This window comes from Lissotriton helveticus, chromosome 4_1, assembly GCF_964261635.1.
Source record: "Lissotriton helveticus chromosome 4_1, aLisHel1.1, whole genome shotgun sequence".
NCBI lineage: Eukaryota > Metazoa > Chordata > Amphibia > Caudata > Salamandridae > Lissotriton > Lissotriton helveticus.
Genome location: NC_136063.1, coordinates 445,236,660 through 445,261,140, shown reverse-complemented (window position 1 = coordinate 445,261,140; position 24,481 = coordinate 445,236,660). Strand labels below are relative to the sequence as shown.

Here is a 24,481-nt window from a genome sequence, read left to right as displayed (position 1 = left end):
ATCTTTTGGATCAATGACGCCTCTCCTGTACCTATTTCTGTGATGTCCTGAAGGGGCGGTATATGTCGGAGGGAGGAGAAAAGCCACGTAACATGTCCCTGAAAAATAGGCTGGTAACCATGTATAGGCCCTATCATGGCAAACAAAATACGTTCCCTGAGATGCCACTAACGGTGGAGAAGTCTGGGATGCATAAGTATATGTGCTCGCACAAGAGCTCGTTCCCAATTGGGCCTTAACATTCTGACCATTTCCTAGGAGACATAGGTGGCCTTGGTGGGGTACAGTCCATATGGGTGGGGATCTCTTTCGTCTGGCCCTATCTGTAAGGCTTGTAACGTAATGGGTCACGTTCCAGCCAATGTATGCCCGTCGTTCGTCGGCGTAGAACTCATTAATTTTACTATAATGCTTAGATATAGCCATCATTCCCTTTGCCAGAGGGTCATGACTGACGTCAACCCCACCCCCATATGGACCAACAGGGTGCCGGGGTTGGTTCTCGTAAGCATTAGAGAACATAGATGTATAAACCCAAGCGGATCCCTTCAGGGAAAAAGGTAAGACTAAATATGGCATCCCTTTATCCGTAGTATGGGGCAAAAGCCCACAAACCCAACAATCGGTGGTATTGACCACCAATTGATGCTGATGCAACAATTGAATTAATGAATTATTGAAATATTCCATTCTCCTACTTTGCTCATGTTCTGGTAACGTATGTAGCTGGTGCGGGGAATCAGTGGTGCGAAAAGGCACGGGTAAATGCTGGGAGGTAGGTGTAGGTGTCTGCTGCACAGTATGAATAATCCAACCCACACAAGCCAATATAACACATTAAAAGATTAAAATACACAATGTTATACCACATCTATTATATAATAATTTGCAATATTTCTTCTTCATTTTATCCTTCTTCTCATTTTTCTTTAGTATAGCAGAATCCATCCTCTAAATGTTGCTCGTGGCAGTCTTCCTTCTTCACTCAGCTGTGATTATCAGCCGTCCTATGACACTGCAAGTCCCGCAGGCCTATTACCACGACTCGGATCACAAACTAAGGCTCTTACCACGACCCTGCAACCTAATTGGATGGTCAGTATCACTGAAAAGCGCAACCAAAAGAAAACTTCTCAATTGCCTCTAGCCACTCTAGGCCTCAAGTTGTATCTAGTTTTATTCGGCACAGTCTGATCCTGAAAAAGTGTCTCTGGATTGGTCGTGTTCAACTTGAGATGTGGTGGTACAGCTTCCTGCAGAACGTCATCATCCTCTTTCTCAGATTGAGTCCAATCTAGGTGTGCATCACTGAAAGGTACAAATCGGGAGACTCTTTTACCTTCAAAATCGCCAATACCTTCACGGACCCACTGGTCGTAAGGCAAAGGCAAGGGTACCTTCTTACAATGCACACCGTGTATCCAGTTTTTCTTACCGACCACCTTCACAGCGGTGCGTGTTGTCAACAATACTTGACGGGGCTCTCTCCAGCGAGGCTCCAAGTTCTTCGATCTCTGGAAATTCTTCACGCACACCCAATCGCCGGGTTGTATGGTATGACCAGGATCAGTGGAAGCCTGAGGCAAGGCGTCTTGTACCTGTTGGTGAAGTACACGCAATTTAGTGGTGAGGTCATGTAAATAATCAATCAACAACGGATGCTCTATCTCGGAATACTTCTTTGGCCTTGGGACTCCCCAGACATTTGCTGGGCGTCCAAACACAACCTCGTAGGGACTGAGTCCCATACGGGAATGGACAGTTGTTAGAGTAGACAAAAGGGCCAAGGGTAAAACATCGGGCCAGGCAAGACCCGTGCTGGCCTGTATCTTCGCGAGCTTGAGCTTAAGAGTACCATTATAGCATTCCACCAAACCTGCTGACTGAGGGTGGTTCGCCGCATGAAATTTCTGTCTGATACCAAGACCTGCACACACTTTCTGCATTATTTGACCCGCGAATTCACTTCCGTTGTCACTCCAGGGGATTCGAGGCAAGCCAAACCTCGGGAAAAACTCCTTCAAAAGGACTTTAGCCGTAGACAGAGCAGTATTATCCTTTAGGGGGTAGGCCTCTATCCATCTAGAAAAGGCACACACCACCACAAGGACATACGTCAGATTGTTACATCGCTCCATGTGAATGTAATCTATTTGCAACACCTCAAAAGGGTACGTTGGAGGAGCAAAATGGCCTGCTGGGGTTGGTGTTCCCTTCCCTGGATTGTGCATCAAGCAAACAATACAGTGCTTAACCAGATTATCTGCGCCTTTAGGGATCCCCACATTCTGCCATACAGGGGCCAGAAGTTTGCATATCCCTTTAGCGCTAATGTGGGCTGGACTATGCGCCATGGTAACTACTGGAAGCATATAGGCGTCTGGTAACAGCCAGCGCTGATGTTTTGACAGTTCTGTCCAACACCCTGTCGCGTCCAACATTCCTGTACCCTCTCTCCACTTACTCAGTTCTTTCTCTGTAGCCTCTACCTGGATAATTTTTACACTTTCTACTATGTCCTCACACATCCCTCCTTGTATGACCCATCTAGCAGGGCCCACAACATACATGCGGCTTGTAACATCTCTGGCTGTCTCTTTCGCTGTCTGATCTGCAAAAGCATTTCCTCGACCCACATCATCAGTGATCCTCTTATGCGCACTACACTTGACAATTGCTATCTGAGTGGGCAAGGTAAGTGATTCGAGAAGGTCATTGACTAACTGGCCATGCTGTATCTTAGTGCCGTGGGAGGTGAGAAACCCTCTTTCCCTCCACAAGCGGCCAAAACTGTGGGCCACTCCAAACGCATACTGGCTATCAGTGTACACATTCACTCTTTTTCCTTCAGCCAACACACAAGCTCTAGTCAGAGCTATCAATTCGGCTGCCTGGGCTGAATTGTGCCTAATGCGTGCTGTTTCCACAATTGTGTACAAAGTAGTAACTGCATAGGCCGAGGTTGTCTCACCATTGGGGAGCTTAAAACAGGAACCATCCACCCATAAGATCCCATCCGGGTTCAAGAGTGGAGTATCTTTCAGATCGACTCTACCTTTTGTCTCCTCCTCTGTGCGGAGGAATCAATCATGCTGCTCCTGAGTACCTGTTGCTACTGGGATCGGTAACAGCGTGGGTGGGTTTAGGGTATTGCATCGTTTGATATGTACATGGCTGGCCAAGAGCGTCAGTTCGTACCCTGACAAGCGGGCGCTCGTAAGGTGCTGAGTCTTTGTTCTAATTAGGAGGGTATCTACTGCATGTGGCACCATGACAATAAGAGTATTATCCAATACCAATCCAGCAGACTGGCGAATGGAAACTGCTGCTGCTGCTGTGGCTTTCAGACAGCTGGGTAACGCCTTGGCCACTGGGTCTAATGTGGCCGAAAAATAGGCACATGGGCGCTGCTTGTCCCCAAATTGTTGCGTTAAAACTGATAATGCGCAACCTTCTCTCTCCTGGATGTAAAGTGTAAAAGGCGTAAGCAGGAGTACCTAACACAGGAGCAGAACACAAGGAAGTACGTAAATCAGTAAAACTTTTCTGACATTCCGCAGTCCAAGGGAGAGGGTGGGGTGTATCTTTGAGAGTGAGTGTCAACAAAGGTTTTGCTAGCAAAGAAAAATTTGGGATCCACTGTCTACAATAAGAGGTAATGCCCAAAAAGGCACGCACCTCCCTTTGTGTACATGGTATAGACATTTGAGCAATTGCTTGGATACGTTCTGGGGTCAATCGCCGTCCCTCCTTTGACAAGAGATGACCTAAATAGGTAACCTCTTGGCGACAATATTGCAATTTAGAGGGTGAAACCTTGTGATGAAGGTCAGACAAGTGACGTAACAGTGAAATAGTAACCTGTTTACAAATGTCCTCAGAATCAGCAGCAACCAACAAGTCATCTACATATTGAATGAGGATGGCACCTGGGGGCAAGGAGAGCGTATCAAGCTGCGTTTTCAAAGCTTGACTGTAAATGGAGGGACTTTCGCAATAGCCTTGAGGAGCACGCGTGAACCGGAAGCTTCGGCCTCCTAAAGAGAAGCCGAAAATATCCCTACTTTCCTCAGCAATGGGAATGCTGAAGAAAGCGTTCTTAAGGTCAATAACAGAAAACCAAGCGGCCGAGGCAAGTATCATTGTCAATAGGGCAGTGATATCTGGGACAACAGGGAATTGGGGTACAACAATCTTGTTGACCTCCCGGAGGTTAATCACAAAGCGATAAACGGGTGGCTGGGAAGAGTCAGTACGTTTAAGAACGGGTAAAACAGGACTATTGCATACATTTCCCCTTGTCTCTTCAACCACGCCTTTCTGAATCAAATCATAAATAATAGCCGAGAGAGCTCTTTCACCATCACTGGAAATCTTGTACTGGGGAATGCGGGGTAACTTAACATTGGATTTGAAGGTGACGATGTAGGGCGGGATCTGCAGGAGGCCAACATCATTGGGGCCTGTAGCCCAGAGGGTGGCAGGAATTGAGCGCAATTCGGGGGGTAGTTGGTCTTTCGACAAATACGTCGGGGAAATCAATTTCTTACCTAAAGTGAGGTGTACACCAGAAGGGGAACAATGCAGCGTCGCGTACAGTCTTTTTTTAATAAATCCAAACCTAACAAATATTCACCACAACCAGTTGTCAAAATAAGTGGAGCCTCCAAATCATAAAGACCTATTGAGATGGGCAGAGGACAAGAAACTGGGTTATGAACTGGGGTGCCAGAAAATCCTACGGAAACATTTGAGTTTAGAGTGGATGATAGAACTCTTCGTTGCACCAGTGTCCAATGGAAATGGCTCTGAAACACCTAGTGCAACTACTTCAACATAAGGCCAGTTCTGGACCACTGGAACTGATATGACTCCCTCACTTTGTCTATGGCTGTCCTAGCTAGTATGAAAACCTTGACTCTCATCCTCTGTATAATAATCATCATTGTAATAATGGGCAGACTGGGCATTTTGCTGGTCGAAATAGTTCATGGAGGTTTGAGGGGGAAAAGAGCGCTGGTCATGAGATGATTTACCTCGCCCCCTACCCCTGGGTGTTGACTGGTAGCCAACTCGGCCTCGCGGCCCAGGCATAACACCAGCACGCTGCAACAAAACCGGGCAACTATTCTTGAAGTGACCTTCCTCCTTACAATAAGCGCATTGATTTGGACCCAGTGGAGGCCGTGGGACAAAGGGCTCAGGTTTCTGCAACAGCTTCTGGAATTGGGGAAGCAGCTGGAACTGGCGCTGAGCAGGGCGAGGGGGATAAGCCTGTTGCAAAAGAACTTTCGTTTTTAATTCCTTAGTCTTTTTATCAAGTTTGTCCTTTTCCTCTTTATCCCTATTTTCATAATACTGAGCAGTAGCCAATATCTGGGCAGAAGAGGAAACGGCCCACGAACTTTCGGAATCCTTCAATTTATTGCAAAGTTCAGGGAGCAAATTAAACACAAATTTATCTACAAACAATCGTTGCCCTGCTTCCGTGCTCATATCCTGACCACTGTGATCAAGAAAAGTCTCCTCAAATCGAGTTAAAAAGTCGGAGACGCTTTCATCTTTCTTTTGCTTACAGGCAGCTAGCTTATCCCAGTAAACTCGCAGAGGAGGCATCATAGTTTTCATTAAGGCAATGATCCTAACGGGAAGGTCTGCAATTAAAGCATCAGGTTTAGCACCACCCACTTGGAGTCCATCTGCGGCAAGTATAGCAGCCCAATCACCTCCCAATTCTTGGGCATGGTTCTCTTTCCGAATCTTAGCCCACAATGGTTGTGGGACCACATTTCCCATTAGCATGTCTATATCGGCCAAATTCATAATGCATGCATCAACAGTCTGGGACAACTTTTTGTAATAACCAGCAGGATTTTTACGGGGGTCTGGTAAGGATTGTTTGAGGGCCAGAAACTCAGATCATTTCCAAGGAACATGTACCCATATACGTTGAAAGTGATCGGGTATAGGGGGGTTAGCGCCCTGGGCTGCAACCGCATCTCTCCACACCGGGGGAACCTCTCTCATAGGATAGTGTTTGAGTTTCCTTTGAACAGAAGAATCATGTTCAGGCAGAGACCGGCAAGTGAACATAGTTCTAAAGGTGACAAGCGTCCTTACAGCATCCTCAATCTCAGCGCCCATAATTATCCCTTTGCCAAAATCAGCCTGAACATCTAGCAAACCCTGGGGGGGCCAATCCTAATCCCATATCCTCCCACTCTTGACCAAGAACGACACACATGGTATCAAAAACATGTCTTTGGATTGGCGCATCCCACTGCTCGAAAGTGTCCATGATGTCGTCTATACTATACTGGGGACCATTCGTGATCCACTTGCGAACGAGGAGGTCTAACGCATCTCGTTCTTCGGGACCTGGGAGCTGACTACGGGTCTGCCTACGAGGAAGAACAGAAGTCATGTTTAACGACCCAAAGAAAGGGGACAAAAGGCCAGAAACGGTGTCAACCATGCGCTTACGAACTGAGGGGGAATTCGTCATAAGGACAGGGGATAAAGTATTAGGTGGGGCAGAAGAGGGGGTGACAGGTATAAGGGTAGTCTGAGGCAAAGGAGGTGGCGGGATTGGCATTACCAAAAGGGGCTGTGGCGGAGGTGCAAGGACCGGTTGGGGAACAACAGGTGGCTGAGCGGGTGGCAATAGTAGGGATGCATTGGCACCCTGTGCATAGGGCGGCGGCAATGTCAACAAGTGAGACATTAAAGGAACTTTTTCGGGGTCAGCATCCTTGGCTGCAGGGAAAATTGGCAGCACCGGATAACACTTATCCACTGCCATACGATGTTGTCTGTCCAAAACCTCAATCGCATGATCAGTCTCATTGTCTTTGAACTGCTGGGCAGCCTGTATAACAGGCATGCCCTTTTCCTTCCTATCTCGTTTTGCTTGTTTAATTTCTTTCTGTTTGGCTTCCTTGCGCCAAAGGCGAAAGGAGTCAAACATAGCCGGCCAGGCTTTTCTCTCAAACAATATAGCTTCCAAATTAGCTAATATATCAGGCTCGAAACTACCATTCTGTGGCCACTTCAAAACACCATCTTTTCTCATATAGCGGACCCACACCTCATTAAAGGTGATGGGGCCGACACCATGTTTAGAATAGAGTTCATAGGTGGGAGTTCCAGCCGGAGGAATTGGACAAGAGTCCTCCAGTCAGGAATCCCTATCACAACAACAACACCATCTTTTGAACTTACTGAAACCAGGCATCGTTATTTCACTGGTCTCCTTACAAACATCAAGGGGTTAATCAATCAACACAGCACAAAATTTACTCACCCCTCGTTGGGCGCCAGTTGAAGAACCGTGCCTTTATGGGCCTGGCGGCGCAGGGCACGCCTGAGATCTCAGAGTTCACCTGCCTTGTCGTACAGAGACACGGAACACTCTGTTAGCGTAGAAAACCGAATTTATTAGCTGCAGCTATGCGCAGTTATCCTAGAAGTACATCAATGGTAGGTTCTCAGGAGACTGCCACTTCATTCCGTGGCTCACAGTCTTTTATAACCATATACAACCACATAAGAACACTCCCAATGCGCAAAATATAAACCAATAGAAAAACATTCTTTTGGTCAAAACAAGGCACCACGTAATCAAATCGTTCTTCCCTTGTGTCACGTTCTTGCCCAAACCCACAAGTCAATCAATAACAGCACCCTAAGTCAATCAATAATGGCAGGACGTGTTTGTGTACTACAAAGGACAACTTGCAAAATAGGACGAGGTGGAGAAACAATGAAGGCCAACAGATAGTTGAGACAAGGATTAGTCGGTCGGACTGGTTCCTGGAATCGACTTCACCACAAGGATAAGGTGGGTTATTTGACACGTAGCAGGCAGTACAAAGGGCAAGAGTATTCGGTTCGCCAGGCTGCCTGAGTGAGGGCAACACAAAATGGCGACGAAATACAAAATGGAGTCGCAACTGAATTTCCTCAACAGAACAAATCCAACATGCACGTGAAATTTAGACTTCGCCCCCTCCCCCCACCCTCTCTGAGGGCAGTCGGGGAGACTACATGTCAGGCCTACAGAAATCGGCCGACATAAGAGTGAAGCACATAGGCCCTATGAAAATACTCATAAGTGAGCATTTTACTTAAGCATTTCTAAACCATCATCTTACATAAACACATCAACTACATGAATAATTGTGAGCAACCTAAACAATCCTACATGTTAAAGCTCAATTAACCACATCTATGTGCAAACTTTAATATGGTGCACGTTTAAATCAATGCATTACATTGCAGTGAGCAACTTCATTAATAAATTGCAGACAAATGCTAAGGGTTATATTCTTCAGAACCCAACTGTACACGTTTCTTTACATGGCATGCAATAATTCTATCATTTCACCTTCACATGTTTTTAAAAAGCATGTTCTAATCACCAAATGTTAACACAACAAAAGAATAAATGCATGTGCAGACTATTCGTGACTCACACTTTTGTCTGTGACTGCAAGGGAAAATCACGCACTCCTCCGAAAACCCAGAAATCGCCTTGTTTCGTGGCACATTGCAAACTCCGTCTGCACCCCCAGGCCCGTTTCTTCCATCCTCTTTCGTATGTCTTCCTGTGTGTCTTCAAAGTGTCCATTATGATTCCTTTTACTACCCTCTTCTTTATTGCTCAATGTCCTGCTGTAGGTTCACCATGCTATGCTAAGTATGAGGGGGCGACCAACCACATTGTGGGAGGGGTGGGACTTGACTCATAGGCGACATGTAAGCAAGATTTATGAATGGAAAGATAGTGTAGCGAAGGGGCACTTAAATTAGTGACAGCTACACAAAAGCACTGCCTTAGATTACAACGGCAGAGGAAAGAGGCGCATATATATTCAGCACACTGTGTACTTTGTGATGAGATGAAAGGTATCCAGCACAGAGCACAACCGATGAATGTTCACAGTGCAGCGGTGCAAGTGGCCTCTTCGGGTATGTCTGGGCTCTGAGGGATGAATGGCTAAACAATGTATTGGTCAGAAATGCACTGGGATGTGCACCATAGAGGGCTTATTCTCCTGCACCACAAGATCACTTGGGAGACAGCTAATGACGCAGTGGACGGTGTCAAGAGATGGCTGCTGGTGCATCTGGTAACTGCCTTGCCACACACCCCAATTCATCAGTTCTGATGTATTTTAAGCCGCTGTACTACGGACCACACTACTTGTGGAGCATGATGGAAAGAACTGCCAGAGAAATGGTTTCCACTTGCCACCAATTCACTCCAGTGACGCAAAACGGCCCTCAGTTAGCCTTCTGCTAGTTTGTTCACTTGCCAGCTAGGTCGCCAAGTCTTCAAAACTCTTTGTGGGCTAAGTCCGATAATACTATTTCAGTAGTGAACTTGCAAGAAGCTGCCTTCCTCCGGTGCACCCCACATTTCTGCCTCCAGGACCCAGTCTACACACTTTGCTCAGTTATCAGAAAGTCTCAGTAAGCACACAATGCCAACATTTCTTTAACATCAGAATTGCTGCTTTTCTGTAGAAGAGTTGCACTTTGGAAAGCAAAACCAAGAAAGGTCATTTTGATTGTTTTTTTGTTTTTTTCCTCACTGAAGTTGAATGAGGCGGACTGACAGGCGCCTGTTCGAGGCCCTTCAGAGCTTTTTATAGGTAGCTGAAATGTCCAGGCACGCAGTAATATAATTTACAACATCTATCTGTCTCCGAAAAATGCTTGGATGGAGGTCGAGGTTAGAAGGGTGGGTCATGGCTCGTGAGGGAGTTATGTAAGAGGGTAGGAGGTGATGCTAAAGGGAATTGTTCACTTACACATTTTTTGTGTTTCTGCCTTCACTGTTTTCCTTGGTGATTGCAATAATAATGTAATCTCCTTATGGGATTAAAAAATCCATTATCCAGCAGGAACATGAACCTATTTCTGAGTAAATGTTCTTAAATTATTCATAGACCTGGAGAGGATGATGCATGTCTTATTCTGCTTCGGCCCCTTGCCGCAGTGATGGTTTCCACGAGAATGGTGTCTTTTTGATCTGATCTCCTTTGCTCGTTCATCAGACAGGGGATGAACTGTGATCTATTGTGAGTTCATTTGTGTGCCTTGTATTGTAGACCAAATGCGACAGAGTTAATTCACAAAAACGTATTTAAACGTCAGACGTCATCTCTTTCTAGATTTACATTTTTATCGTTTTCATAAACATCCCATGAAGTACTCATTTAAATATTCCGTAGTTTTTGATTTCCAGGAGTACTCCCGTATCACACATACATTACACGAGCAAGTAAAGCAAAATTGTGCATTTACACAAATCCTGAATTGACTTTTGTGAATGCATATCCAAAGTGTGCAAAAGATGTAGAAATCATCGACGGGGCTCCTCCTGAACCCCTTCCTGTCCCCGCCCCTCTTGTCATTGGGCCCCGACTACCTCTACCTCCTCCTTGCCCTCGAACCACTTGCTGTAACAGTACTCGAGTCTTCAGATCCTTAACCTTTTTATCCACCCTATCTTTATTTTCATTTTCTCTATGCTCGTAGTACTGGGCCATGCTTAGGATTACAGACGGGGAAGAGGTAGTCCAGGTACTCTCTGCCCCCTCCAGTCGTGCTGAAATTTCCGGGGCCAGGTTCGTAACAAACCGGTTAACGAACAACCTCGTGCCCCCTTCCGTTGCCAAATCTTGCCCGCTAAAATCAATAAAAACCTCTTCGAACCTGGTAAAGAAGTCGGACACACTTTCGTCCTTCTTTTGTCTACAGGCGGACAGTTTATCCCAGTCGACTTTTCGGGGTGGGATCAGAGTATGCATAAAAGTTATTATTTTCACTAGAAGAGAAGTTATTTCCACTCTTGGTTTGTCCCCTGGTTTGCGATCCTGGTCCCAGCCCCTCAGCTCCTGCCATGTGCCACCGAACTCAACATGATTAGAATCGTGCACCTGTCGCCATATATCAACCGGTACTAGTAGTCCGAAGAACAGTTCAACATCGGCTAAAGTCATTACAGCGGAGGCGGCTGCCTCAGTCAATTCTTTGTAATATGCAGTAGGATTCTTTCGGGGATCTGGCAGTTGGGATTTCAACGCCAGTACTTCACTTCTCTTCCATGGTGTATAAACCCACTGTTCCTGGAACCTAGCCGCCACCCCTTGCCGTATGACTGTCTGATTACCATCTCGTTGTTCGGGGATCTCGGGATGATAGACGGGATGCACCTCTCGCATAGGGTGCTGCGTAGTCCACTGCGGACTCTTCAAGAATAATCTGTTTCGATATTGTACCAAAGTGTCTATATTCTTAAATACTTCCTCCGGTGCTAGGCTAAATTTATGAGCCCAATCTCTGATAGTATACAGGATCTGAGGGGCCGTCCCATCCCTGAAGCTTGTTTCCCAAGACCAAATAAGTGAATTAGACATCTGGTATAGCACATGTTGCTGCATGACCGGTTCCAAATCCTTCACCGTACTCCATATGTCGGTCATAGTGTACACGCCATTCCGTATCCACTTAATTGCCTGATCTTCTAATGCTTCCTTTTTGCCATATTCCACGGATGATCTAGTGAACAATCGTTTGCTATCTAACCCCCCTATAGCTCCCCTCGGGGTCTGTTCAGACCCGCCAGGTGCGATGCATACCTGAGGGGAAGGTATCTCCGGCGTTGGGGAACTCAATTGCGACTGAGGGGATGTGATTATTGGCGCAGACTCGGGGATAAGCGAAATCAAAGCCCCCCCATGAGGAGAGGGAACACCGTGATTCCGCTCTCGAGTAACGGAGTCCTGTTCCTCTGGTGCGGATGCCCGTGGCCTAGCTTCGGGCTGGACAGGTATTGCGGGATATATACGCTCCGGGGCATATGGCGGGGGAGGCCTTGCGTTTAGCAATTCTTCTATCTCATCTTCCGTTCCCTCTCTAGCTACATAACATTGGTCTACTTGAAGTCTAAATTGTCTATCTGCGATTTCGATATTTCGTTCTATCTTGCTTTTGTCATATGCGATGGCCTTCTGAGTAACAGTCTGTCCCTGCTCTATTTTTAGTAATTTTTCAGATCGAATGCGTCTTCGTTTTGCTTCTTTCTGCCATTTGTTAAGGGTGTCGAACATTGATTGCCGACTGCGCTTAACAAAAAGGCGTTCTTGTAAATACGCAATTTTCTTTTCATCGAAAGACCCAGTTTTCGGCCATTGTAATTCTATATTGTCCTTAGTGTATTTATGCCACAAAGAGTTAAAAATAAGGGGGCCAATACCATGCTTACAATACATATCGTGACTAGGCGTCCCCTCCGGTGGGGTCGGCTGACTCTCGTCTAACCTCCCTTCCTCACTACGGACACAACCAAAGCACAACTTGCTAAGGCACGGCATATTGGATTATCCCGTTTCTGGCTGAAAAGGAATTTTTCCGTTAGTACAAATTCAATAAAATTAAGTATCACGTCATCATTGTGCTTTCATTCTCATGGCCATGACATCAATCATTCTCCCATCCGTCTCTCATTATACATTTGACAAAGAATATGGACGTAAAACGTAACACATAAATTCCAACAGTTGCAATCAAAAAGTGGAGCCCGTCGGCTCCCACTTGTGGAGAACTCTTCTGCTACTATTCACAAGGCTGCAAAGAACACTTCCAACAACAGTCTCATCCTCAGACTGCCTAAAGATAGTCACACAGGTTTTAAACCACAGACCGGTCTACAGGCCATCCGACAGCATTCATGGTTCACTTCCCGAACTATTCTGGGTAAGCCCGCGTTTAAGCGCCGCTCCAGATTTGTCCGGGTGCTACCCAATCTCAACCATCGGCTTTCCCGAGAACAGTCCGGCCGAGCAGGAACCGCAGTTCCCCTAGGCGTGTAATCCTTATCTTTAGTATACCCAGAGCGTCCGCACGTGCAGTGTCACACTGCCCCCGTCGGACCTCTGCCCAAATTCTCTCTGTGGTAACTAATGCAAATTCCGAGTTCCTCCGTGACCACAGGCCACCAAATGCTTAGATTCCGCTATCCAAATCTGTGTATGCAATCCAACATACAACGGGACACAACACTCACCTGGTGCACGCAGGTCTGCCAGAACGTTCTCCACTGCCGACGTTTCGTTAGCACCAATGTTGCAGGTTCTCGGGTTACACCCGAAGGACTCCGGCGTGGGGTTACTAGCAGCTGAAGCCCTCCGGACCGGGAGGGCAGAGCAAAACCCCAAATGCTTACGTATCCGGTCTGCAACCCCCCCCAATCAAGAGAACCCCTTTCAACGTCACCTGTGGTTACACAGGGACGACCCCAACGCGGAGTCCCGGCGGAGTCGCCAACTGAAGTACCGAAATTATATTTTCACCTCCCAACAATTATCGTTACATTACCAAATCCCCTTACCAATACCAATAAGCAGTCGGTCGGCAGTGTAGAAGGTTCAAGCGTTTATTAGACAAACACAAACTCTGCCAGAGGAGCTCCTTGCGACCTAACCCGCGAGGTCTGCCAAGAAGACTGCTGGCACATTGTCAGCACATCATATATATACAGTTGCATTGGCATCATCATAGCCTAACATGGAAAAATACAAATTGGTACAAGCTAGTACAGTAATAGGAAAACCCATATAAGGCACACAAAGAGCTCCTTGCTTCGCTCAGGCAGCAAGGTCAGACGGGTGACTCCCTTCTGTCTTCTCAGAGACAGTCCACCCTGCACCCCTCCCGGAATGTGCTTATCGGCCCTTCCTCAGCTAACTACGACCTTGCCGAGTCTAACGAGCTGAAACAGCAGTTTCTGCAACAGTTGGTTTCTTCCCCTAGAGCAGGGTTTTTGGAGGCAAATGAGAATAGGGCCTGTACATGCACGATATTAAAGAAGGCCATAATATGGTATTCATATAGCGTAACGTGGTGTGAAGCTAAGTAAAAGTAAATACCGCAAATACTAATGTTGCATGTCTACGGTGTGAGTCTAGGGACACCATGCTAATTCTAACATATCGATTATCAATATTACATGATCAAGAATCGATTCTAGTACCTCAGTATGCATGTATATGTGTAAATATATATATATATATATATATATATATATATATATATATATATATATATTTATTTAGATTGATAAAGGCTTCTAGTAAGCCGAAACGCGTCTCTCTCTTACCTCAGGGTTGAGGGTGACTTGAGACAATAAATATTGCATTAATCTGAGCAGCCTCGAGTCCGTGCCTTCTTCTGTAGTTTTGCTGTGGAAGCTGGAGTGCTTGTTCATATATATATATCTCAATTCACCCTCAACCCTGAGGTAAGAGAGAGACGCGTTTCGGCTTACTAGAAGCTTTTATCAATCTCACTCTCTCTCTCTCTCTCTCTCTATATATATATATATATATATATATATATATATATATATATATATATATATATATATATATATATATATATTTATTCACCAAAGATGCCCTGGAGCTTTCGGGAGGGCACACGCTTACGAGTCTACCATCCGGTCTGCATTGTTTAACTTCCCACAGGCGCCTTCATTTTTTTCCATTCTGCCTGACGCGTTTCGATGCTCACGGCATCTCATCAGAGGCTGGCTTGTGTGTTGGTTGAGCGGAATCCGCCCTCTTTTATTTCCATTATTTGCACGCTATTTTCAAAAAGTGTCCCTCAGTGGGTGTGCTCTGATTTTGCACATTGCGTTGCATTCTGGGAGCAGAAGTTCCTTCTTTTGTAAACTTGAGTCCTCTAGAGTGGCGTATAATCTCCCCTAAGTGGGTTTCCATACATATATATATATATATATATATATATATATATTTTTTTTTTTTTTTTATATATTGAGGGAGAGAGGAAAAGGTACGAGATATTTATCTTGCTACAGTAGGCTGTTCTATACTTTTTCTCTCCCTCGTTCTCTTTCTCACATTACTGCACCCCCTTTCTCACTCTAGCTCTAGACCTTCTTCATCACCTTTTTTGACACTCCGGCCTGAGCTGCAAACTGAGCAACCCCCAGAACAAACACTTGAACTATCAACCACCTCACGCCCAACTAAGGAAAAGAAAATCAACAACTCTTCTGCATCCCACAATAGCTGCCAAATACTCAGCGAAGCAACAGAATCTAACGGAGAAACCTAAACCTCTAAACTGTTCTAGAAATACTACATTAAAATTGACCAATAGGAAGGAGCCACCAATATCTTTCTGGCCTCCAGATCACAGGTAGAACCCTCACGCTCAGATCCTTGTGCACCCTCACCAAACCACGCGACTGCCTTACACCACAGCAGCAAGACCTGCTTGGCCATCTATAGGCTGGACAGCATCAGTTCTGACAGCAGATACACAAGAAGATGAGGTCAGTCTAATTTCTTCCAATAGCAATTCTTGAGGGAGACTGTATTGGCATTTCAACTGTGCTTTCTAGGCTCTTGAGTAGGTGGCTACTCTGTGGGTAACCTCCAGTGTTACCTTTGTGTTGAAGAGGGCGTATCCCCCTGCCGAGTGCCAGGCAGGAGACAAACGGGGAAAAATGAGGATAAAACTATTTTATTATCACTGTATTTTTCTTACTGCTGCAGGCAGCCAAGTTTGGGCGGTGCGGGCCATGACAAGTGCAGGATATGGAGTAGTGCACACTGTAAAGTACGCATGACGGTTTGGCCGGCTACCAAAGGCTGTCCAAACCGTCATGCACACTTTGATCGCTCTCTGTGTTGTACAGCTGGGTGGAGTAGAGGCACAGGCTCCTAGGACCTGAGCGAGCGTTAAACGAGCCCGCTCAGGCCAATCACAGTGCTGCTCTCATGAAAGCAGCATCTTGATTGGCATCTAGGAGCCTGCGCAGTGTGCAGGGACCTCAGCAGAAGACTCCCTATACATTGGCCGGCAGCGCAGCAGCAGGTAAGTGTTTTATTTTGTTATTTATTACTTTCCCACTACCCCCCCTCACCTCCTCCCCTTCCCCCCGCCCCACCACACCACTTTATAAAAGGGAGCCGCTGCTGGTGTCTGGGAGCTTCTGGGAGCTCGCGATCTAGTGGCTGATTCTTCTAGCGGGTGCCTCTTCTAGCAGCTGCTTCTTCTAGTGGCTGCATCTTCTGTTGTTTGACTGTTCTTTCCATCAAGACGCGGGGGGCTATAGCCTCAGAGAAAAGATTTACAGCGAAAATGTGACGCAGTAGTTGGCCCTGACAATTCGCATTTCTGACATGACTTTCTACAATGCCCTCACTTTGCATAAACAATAAATTGAAGCTGAAGCAAAAAACATAATTATTTGATAATGACAACATTAAAAACAAGAGCTCGAGAAATCATATTTATTTATTTATTTATGAATGCTTTTGTATCCTTTAGCAGGTACTTCCGGATCATTGACACTAATGAATAACCCTGCACTGCCTCTGCGGATATGGGCATCACATATCCAGCACTACCATCAGCCAATCAAGAGAAGACTTGTCAGTATCATGGAGGGAGAAGTCTGTAGCACTGCACCTCCTGGGCGCTCAACCATCCTTGCTGAGCTGGCCCCATTGGATGGACATTTTTCATATTTTCACTAATTTAATAGGCACACGTTTTAAGAAAGCACAAATGCCGTTTTTATTGTCTGGTATGTTTAAATGCCAAGATTGAATGTTACTTTTTGAAAACAATGCCAAAGCGAAATATTTGTTTTGTCAAGTGTGCCGAAGGCATCACTGGCTTTATGTTTATAGGTTGTGTTTGACTGTGTACTTGTCTATATATATATATATATCTGCAGAGAGAGCGATAATTAACTATGCGAGCTATAAATGTACACAAATAATGTATCCTGTTTCTCGTGTCGTCTTACAATTGTTTGTTGTGACAGACGTCACCCATGCCTGTCTTGCATTATTGTTTAATTCATAGAAATCCTTTGTTGCTTATATAGAAGAGGCCATTCTCTGCACCAACACTAAAGCTCTTCTTCACATAATGTACTGAAGTGCCTGAGATTCTGGAAGACTGCATTCTGGTGTATGTGTCGTGTAAACCCCCCTCTCAGAATGTGATGAGGGGCCCTCAAGAGGCCTCAGACATGTTAATTGGCCTGCGGTTGAATGGGGGTGGCTCTGAAGGGTTGGGGCCTCTCGCGCCACAGAGGCCCCCTGCATGATCCTCTCTTGCGATTTTCAAAGCCTAACAATTATATACAGTAAATCGCTGATTTTTCAAAAGATCACATTTCTTCCAAAATATAAAATTTCTTCCAAAATGTCACATTTCTTACAAAATTTTATGGAACTTATTTTTTTAAGATCACAACTGAATGCAGTTCGGTCTGACTAAGGGCCCGGCGGTGTTGCTCTTGCTTGATGTGCGCTCAGACCCAGCACTCAGTCACTCCCCATCATGATCAGTGAGAAAGAGTTACTCTGTTGCATACGTGTGCACCGTCGCATTCCTGAAGAAACTTACACTTGCCGTGGGTGACCTGAAGTCTCAAAGGATGCCCTGCTTCGTCAGTCCATGCCCGCTGGAGTAAAGTAGCCTTGTGTAGACCGATGCAATTCCTAAAATAATTGCTGTGCCCATCCTACCTGGGCCATGATCTCAGGGGTAGCCCATTCCTGCCTAATGTCCCCTCAGGTTGGCGTCACACGGGTTTCCTGTGCTTGTTTAATGTACCCACACCAGAGAAGACCCAGGATGAGCAGGGAACTTGTTTTTTATGTGACCATTCAGATAGAAATGGTGTTTCTAGATGCTGTTCTTCACCAGTGACTCTTTAATTTCTTTAATCCACTGCAATCTCAGCAATTTCTAGGTTTCCGGGCAAAAGTTGGAACTTTGTGGTGTATTTCTTACAGCTCATTAAACATTGAGGCTGGACTGTGAGCACCATACAGTCATTATGTATTATGTAAAAAACAATTGTGACCAGGAGAGGAGAAAAGAATGGGAGGGGACGAGGTAAGTTCATTATTCATGGAGTTGTCATCAGCAAAATGCTGATTCGTCAGTGGGGAGAGCAGAAGTGAATTGTGGGTAGCTGGAATATGGTATCTGGTGGCCGGTAGGCATTCGACGAGTAGTGGCAGTGGCACCAATGAGAGGTTGGTGGAAAGTGAGGTTGATAGCGGAATCAGGACATGTCTGAAATGAAGTCACTGTTTAAGTGAAACCAAGGCAGGCTTACCACATCCCTGGGGGGCTGGATTCTACCTCCTCCGTCTCCACAGAGTATACAGCTTGGCCTCTTTTTCAAGCCTCTCTCTAATAGACAATGGTCTGTGCGCCTACTGTTGAAGGCGGAGGTAGAGCTACGAGGGACCCTTGACCACATGCCCGAGCAGCTAGGGAAGACCGGCATCAAGAGTCCTTCCCTGGGTGCTGAAGGCTTGCACCTAGTAGCCGCCTTGTCTAGTGTGGCTTGCATTTGGATTATATTACTCCCACTTTCACACAGTGGTACCTTGCTCGATGCTCACGGGAGGTATGTAGGCTGGTTGTGTGGTATTATATAAGAGTGGTGCATGGATCAATGGATATTGGTTGGAGGTAAGGACGGCTTGGAAATAATACATTTACATTTTAACAAATAACTGAAGAAGTAAAGATATGTTATTTCATGTAGATCTCTAATGTAGCGCATAACACTGTTGTGTTACTTCAAAACGCTACTCTGAAGAGAAGAGAAGGGTACAGAGAAGAAAGGGCAAGGCCAGGAGATAAACTTCTGGTTCAATTAATACATTTTTGATTCCTGAGAATGATGAAGTTCGTCTTGTCCTAACGCAGAGCTGGGAGCTCAAGGTCTTGCATGGAACTCGACAGCAGATCCTCCAATGACTGAGCTATCCTTGCAATCAGGAGACCAGAAAGTAAGACCAAAGCCTGGCGCTCCCTACAGTTTTTGCCCTCCCATTGCCTCCGCCTTAGCTATAAAGCCTTATATGGCCTGAGTACTGTTAGACACACTTGTCCACACAGTGAGGCTCTGAGTTCAGGCATGGTCCATGGGTGCTGACTGGCCATGCATCATGCAGCCAGGGAATAGCTGGTCCATAGCTTTTGTTTAACCCCCAGCATCGGCTTCCCTTTGGAGATACTGACCAGTCCTGCATGAGTGGAGCACTTTTCCTTGCCTCTCCAGGTGTGGGATCCCCTATGCTGCAATTCTTAAGACAGATGCTGTTGCTGCGTCCTAGAGGTTGGGAAGCCTCTAAGTGTACCTGAAGGCCATCTTTGCCTTACATAGCAGGGTTTCGGCACCACTTTGTGAAGTTCAGCTGCACAGTGTCGGGTATTAATGGTCTCCCTGATGCCCCACCTTAGTTGCCCAGTTCTCACCGACTCCTGCATGAGATGAACCCTGCCTTGGTGGGTTGAGATTCTGAAAGTAGACAACAGCAATGAAAATGTTCCTTTCTCTCATGAGCCTCCCTCAGGATGTTTTCGACCAGATGGAGCCACTGGTACTAGCCACATCTTCATTTTAAATCTGTCTACCCATCGTAATTCACTCTCGATCACACCATTTAGATATTACTGCTAGTTTAATGGAAGCTTTGCGCCTTGATGTTAGAACACCACACCGGTACATTTCCTGGCACTGTCCCCAGCCTCGAGCTTCAGGACACCACACCGGTCCACTCCTTGGCACGGTCCCCAGCCTCGAGCTTCAGGACGCCACACCGGTCCACTCCTTGGCACGGTCCCCAGCCTCGAGCTTCAGGACGCCACACGGGTCCACTCAATGGCACTGTCCATAGCCTCGACCTTCAGGACACCACACCAGTCCACTCCCTGACACTGTCCCCAGCCTCAAACTTACTTCAGGACACCACACCTGTCCACTCCTTGGCACTGTCCCCAGCCTCAACCTTCAGGACAACTCACAGGTCCACTCCCTGGCACTGTCCATAGCCTCGAGCTTCAGGACACCCCACCGGTCCACTCCCTTGCACTGTCCCCAGCCTCGAGCTTCAAGACACCACACCGGCCCACTCCCTGGCACTGTCCCCAGCCTTGAGCTTCAGGACATCACACCGCTCCACTCCTTGGCACGGTCCCCAGCCTCGAGCTTCAGGACGTCACACGAGTCCACTCAATGGCACTGTCCATAGCCTCGACCTTCAGGACACCACACCAGTCCACTCCCTGACACTGTCCCCAGCCTCAAACTTACTTCAGGACACCACACCTGTCCACTCCTTGGCACTGTCCCCAGCCTCAACCTTCAGGGCACCTCACAGGTCCACTCCCTGGCACTGTCCATAGCCTCGAGCTTCAAGACACCACACATGTCTACTCCCTGGCACTGCCCAGCCTCGAGCTTCAGGACACCACACCTGTCCACTTCCTGGCACTGTTTCCAGCCTCGACCTTCAGGACACCACACTGGTCCACTCCCTGGCACTGTCTATCGCATCGACCTTCGGGACACGACACCAGTCCACTCTCTGGCACTGTCCATAGCCTCAAGCGTCAGGACACCGCACCTGTCTACTCCCTGGCACCGCCCAGCCTCGAGCTTCAGGACGCCACACGGGTCCACTCCTTGGCACGGTCCCCAGCCTCGAGCTTCAGGACGCCACACGGGTCCACTCAATGGCACTGTCCATAGCCTCGACCTTCAGGACACCACACCAGTCCACTCCCTGACACTGTCCCCAGCCTCAAACTTACTTCAGGACACCACACCTGTCCACTCCTTGGCACTGTCCCCAGCCTCAACCTTCAGGGCACCTCACAGGTCCACTCCCTGGCACTGTCCATAGCCTCGAGCTTCAAGACACCACACATGTCTACTCCCTGGCACTGCCCAGCCTCGAGCTTCAGGACACCACACCTGTCCACTTCCTGGCACTGTTTCCAGCCTCGACCTTCAGGACACCACACTGGTCCACTCCCTGGCACTGTCTATCGCATCGACCTTCGGGACACGACACCAGTCCACTCTCTGGCACTGTCCATAGCCTCAAGCGTCAGGACACCACACCTGTCTACTCCCTGGCACCGCCCAGCCTCGAGCTTCAGGACACCACACCTGTCCACTCCCTGGCACTGCCCAGCCTCGAGCTTCAGGACACCACACCTGTCCACTCCCTGGCACTGCCCAGCCTCGAGCTTCAGGACACCACACCTGTCCACTCCCTGACACTGTCCCCAGCCTCAACCTTCAGGACACCACACCTGTCCACTCCCTGGCACTGTCCATCGCATCGACCTTCAGGACATCACACCAGTCCACTCCCTGGCACTGTCTATACCCTCGAGCTTCAGGACACCACACCTGTCTACTCCCTGGCACTGTCTACACCTTCGAGCTTTAAGACACCACACCTGTCCACTTCCTGGCACTGCCCAGCCTCGAGCTTCAGGACACCACACCCGTCTACTCCCTGGCACTGTCTACACCCTCGAGCTTTAAGACACCACACCTGTCTACTCCCTGGCACTGCCCAGCCTCGAGCTTCAGGACACCACACCTGTCCACTCCCTGGCACTGTCCATAGCCTCGAGCTTCAGGACACCACACCTGTCCACTCCCTGGCACTGTCCATAGCCTCGAGCTTCAGAACACCACACCTGTCCACTCCCTGGCACTGTCCATACCCTCGAGCCTCAGGACACCACACCTGTCTGCTCCCTGGCACTGTCCATCGCATCGACCTTCAGGACATCACACCTGTCCACTCCCTGGCACAGTCCATAGCCTCGAGCTTCAGGACACCACACCTGTCCACTCCCTGACACTGTCCCCAGCCTCAACCTTCAGGACACCACACCTGTCCACTCCCTGGCACTGTCCATCGCATCGACCTTCAGGACATCACACCAGTCCACTCCCTGGCACTGTCTATACCCTCGAGCTTCAGGACACCACACCTGTCTACTCCCTGGCACTGTCTACACCTTCGAGCTTTAAGACACCACACCTGTCCACTTCCTGGCACTGCCCAGCCTCGAGCTTCAGGACACCACACCCGTCTACTCCCTGGCACTGTCTACACCCTCGAGCTTTAAGACACCACACCTGTCTACTCCCTGGCACTGCCCAGCCTCGAGCTTCAGGACACCACACCTGTCCACTCCCTGGCACTGTCCATAGCCTCGAGCTTCAGGACACCACACCTGTCCACTCCCTGGCACTGTCCATAGCCTCGAGCTTCAGAACACCACACCTGTCCACTCCCTGGCACTGTCCATAGCCTCGAGCTTCAGAACACCACACCTGTCCACTCCCTGGCACTGTCCATACCCTCGAGCCTCAGGACACCACACCTGTCTGCTCCCTGGCACTGTCCATCGCATCGACCTTCAGGACATCACACCTGTCCACTCCCTGGCACAGTCCATAGCCTCGAGCTTCAGGACACCACACCTGTCTACTCCCTGGCACTGTCTATACCCTCGAGCTTTAAGACACCACACCTGTCCACTTCCTGGCACTGTTCCCAGCCTCGACCTTCAGGACACCACACCTGTCCACTCCCTGGCACTGTCCATAACCTCGAGCTTCAGGACACCGCACCTGTCCACTCCCTGGCACTGTCCATAGCCTCGAGCTTCAGAACACCACACCTGTCCACTCCCTGGCACTGTCCATACCCTCGAGCCTCAGGACACCACACCTGTCTGCTCCCTGGCACTGTCCATCGCATCGACCTTCAGGACATCACACCTGTCCACTCCCTGGCACAGTCCATAGCCTCGAGCTTCAGGACACCACACCTGTCCACTCCCTGGCACTGTCTATACCCTCGAGCTTTAAGACACCACACCTGTCCACTTCCTGGCACTGTTCCCAGCCTCGACCTTCAGGACACCACACCTGTCCACTCCCTGGCACTGTCCATAACCTCGAGCTTCAGGACACCACACCTGTCCACTCCCTAGCACTGTCTATAACCTCGAGCTTCAGGACACCACACCTGTCCACTCCCTAGCACTGTCCATAACCTCGACCTTCAGGACACCACACCTGTCCACTCCCTGGCACTGTCCATAACCTCGAGCTTCAGGACACCACACCTGTCCACTCCCTAGCACTGTCCATAACCTCGAGCCTCAGGACACCACACCTGTCTGCTCCCTGGCACTGTCCATCGCATCGACCTTCAGGACATCTCACCTGTCCACTCCCTGGCACAGTCCATAGCCTCGAGCTTCAGGACACCACACCTGTCCACTCCCTGGCACTGTCTATACCCTCGAGCTTTAAGACACCACACCTGTCCACTTCCTGGCACTGTTCCCAGCCTCGACCTTCAGGACACCACACCTGTCCACTTCCTGGCACTGTTCCCAGCCTCGAGCTTCAGGACACCACACCTGTCCACTCCCTGGCGCTGTCCCCAGCCTCGACCTTCAGGACCCCACACCTGTCCACTCCCTGGCACTGCCCATCCTCGAGCTTCAGGACACCACACCTGTCCACTCCCTGGCACTGCCCAGCCTCGAGCTTCAGGACACCACACCTGTACACTCCCTGGCACTGCCCAGCCGTGAGCTTCAGGACACCACACAGGTCCAGTCCCTGGCACTGTCCATAGCATCAACCTTCAGGACCCCACACCTGTCCACTCCCTGGCACTGCCCATCCTCGAGCTTCAGGACACCACACCTGTCCACTCCCTGGCACTGTCCCCAGCCTCGACCTTCAGGACACCACACCTGTCTGCTCCTTGGCACTGTCCCCAGCCTCGAGCTTCAGGACACCACACCTGTCCACTCCCTGGCACTGTCCCCAGCCTCGAGCTTCAGGACACCACACCTGTCCACTCCCTGGCACTGCCCAGCCTCGAGCTTCAGGACACCACACCTGTCCACTCCCTGGCACTGTCCCCAGCCTCGACCTTCAGGACACCACACCTGTCCACTCCCTGGCACTGTCCCCATCCTCGAACTTTAGCACACCACACCTGTCCACTCCCTGGCCCTGTCCATCGCCTCGAGCTTCTGTTTTCTGTCTTTTGCCTCACCAAGGTTCCCATTTACCCTCATCGACCGAATTGTTAGATGCCCGTTGTTTTCAGGACTCTGGGAGAACTCTCGTATAATCCTCGCCCATCGATGGTGCCCATGGCATTCATTAGAAGCGCTTCAGTGCGTTGCCCCAGTGCAGTGCCAATTCAGCGGGTTCATGCTCAAGACATCTGTTTGCCTGGTCTTTTTTACTGCTCTTCCAGTCATTCATGTAAGTGACTGCCGACAAAGGCCGGGTCCTTAAATATTGTGTATTATTTGTAAATAATAATAAAAGAAAGACGCACTGCTTTGTAAATTGCATGTTCTTAACGATATTTTCTACACTTATCGATGTCAGTATGATGTTGACTGTCATTAACATTTTAAAAAAGTGTATTTCAAGCTCAAAGTTTTATACTTTGCCTTTATATTTTTATGTGTATTGTTTTTTCCATTCGCATTACTGTAAGTCTGCATGTGTGATGTGCTGTCGTTAAGTCAATAATGTGTGCAGGTATAAACG

At 48.3% G+C, this 24,481-nt stretch overlaps 1 protein-coding gene across 3 annotated transcripts in view; it reads left to right on the top strand.

Annotated features, from left to right (window-relative positions):
* ESRP1 (epithelial splicing regulatory protein 1) overlaps positions 1-20,652 on the top strand; it is a 395,873-nt gene extending 375,221 nt beyond the window's left edge. For 2 of the 3 annotated variants that reach the window (XM_078687021.1, XM_078687019.1), the window contains exon 15: positions 16,369-20,652. In XM_078687021.1, the coding sequence (XP_078543147.1) occupies positions 16,369-16,389 (21 nt within the window). In that variant the 3' untranslated portion in view covers positions 16,390-20,652. The remainder of the gene's footprint in view (positions 1-16,368) is intronic. The other variant, XM_078687020.1, reaches the window with a different exon arrangement.
* Positions 20,653-24,481: the final 3,829 nt, after the last annotated feature.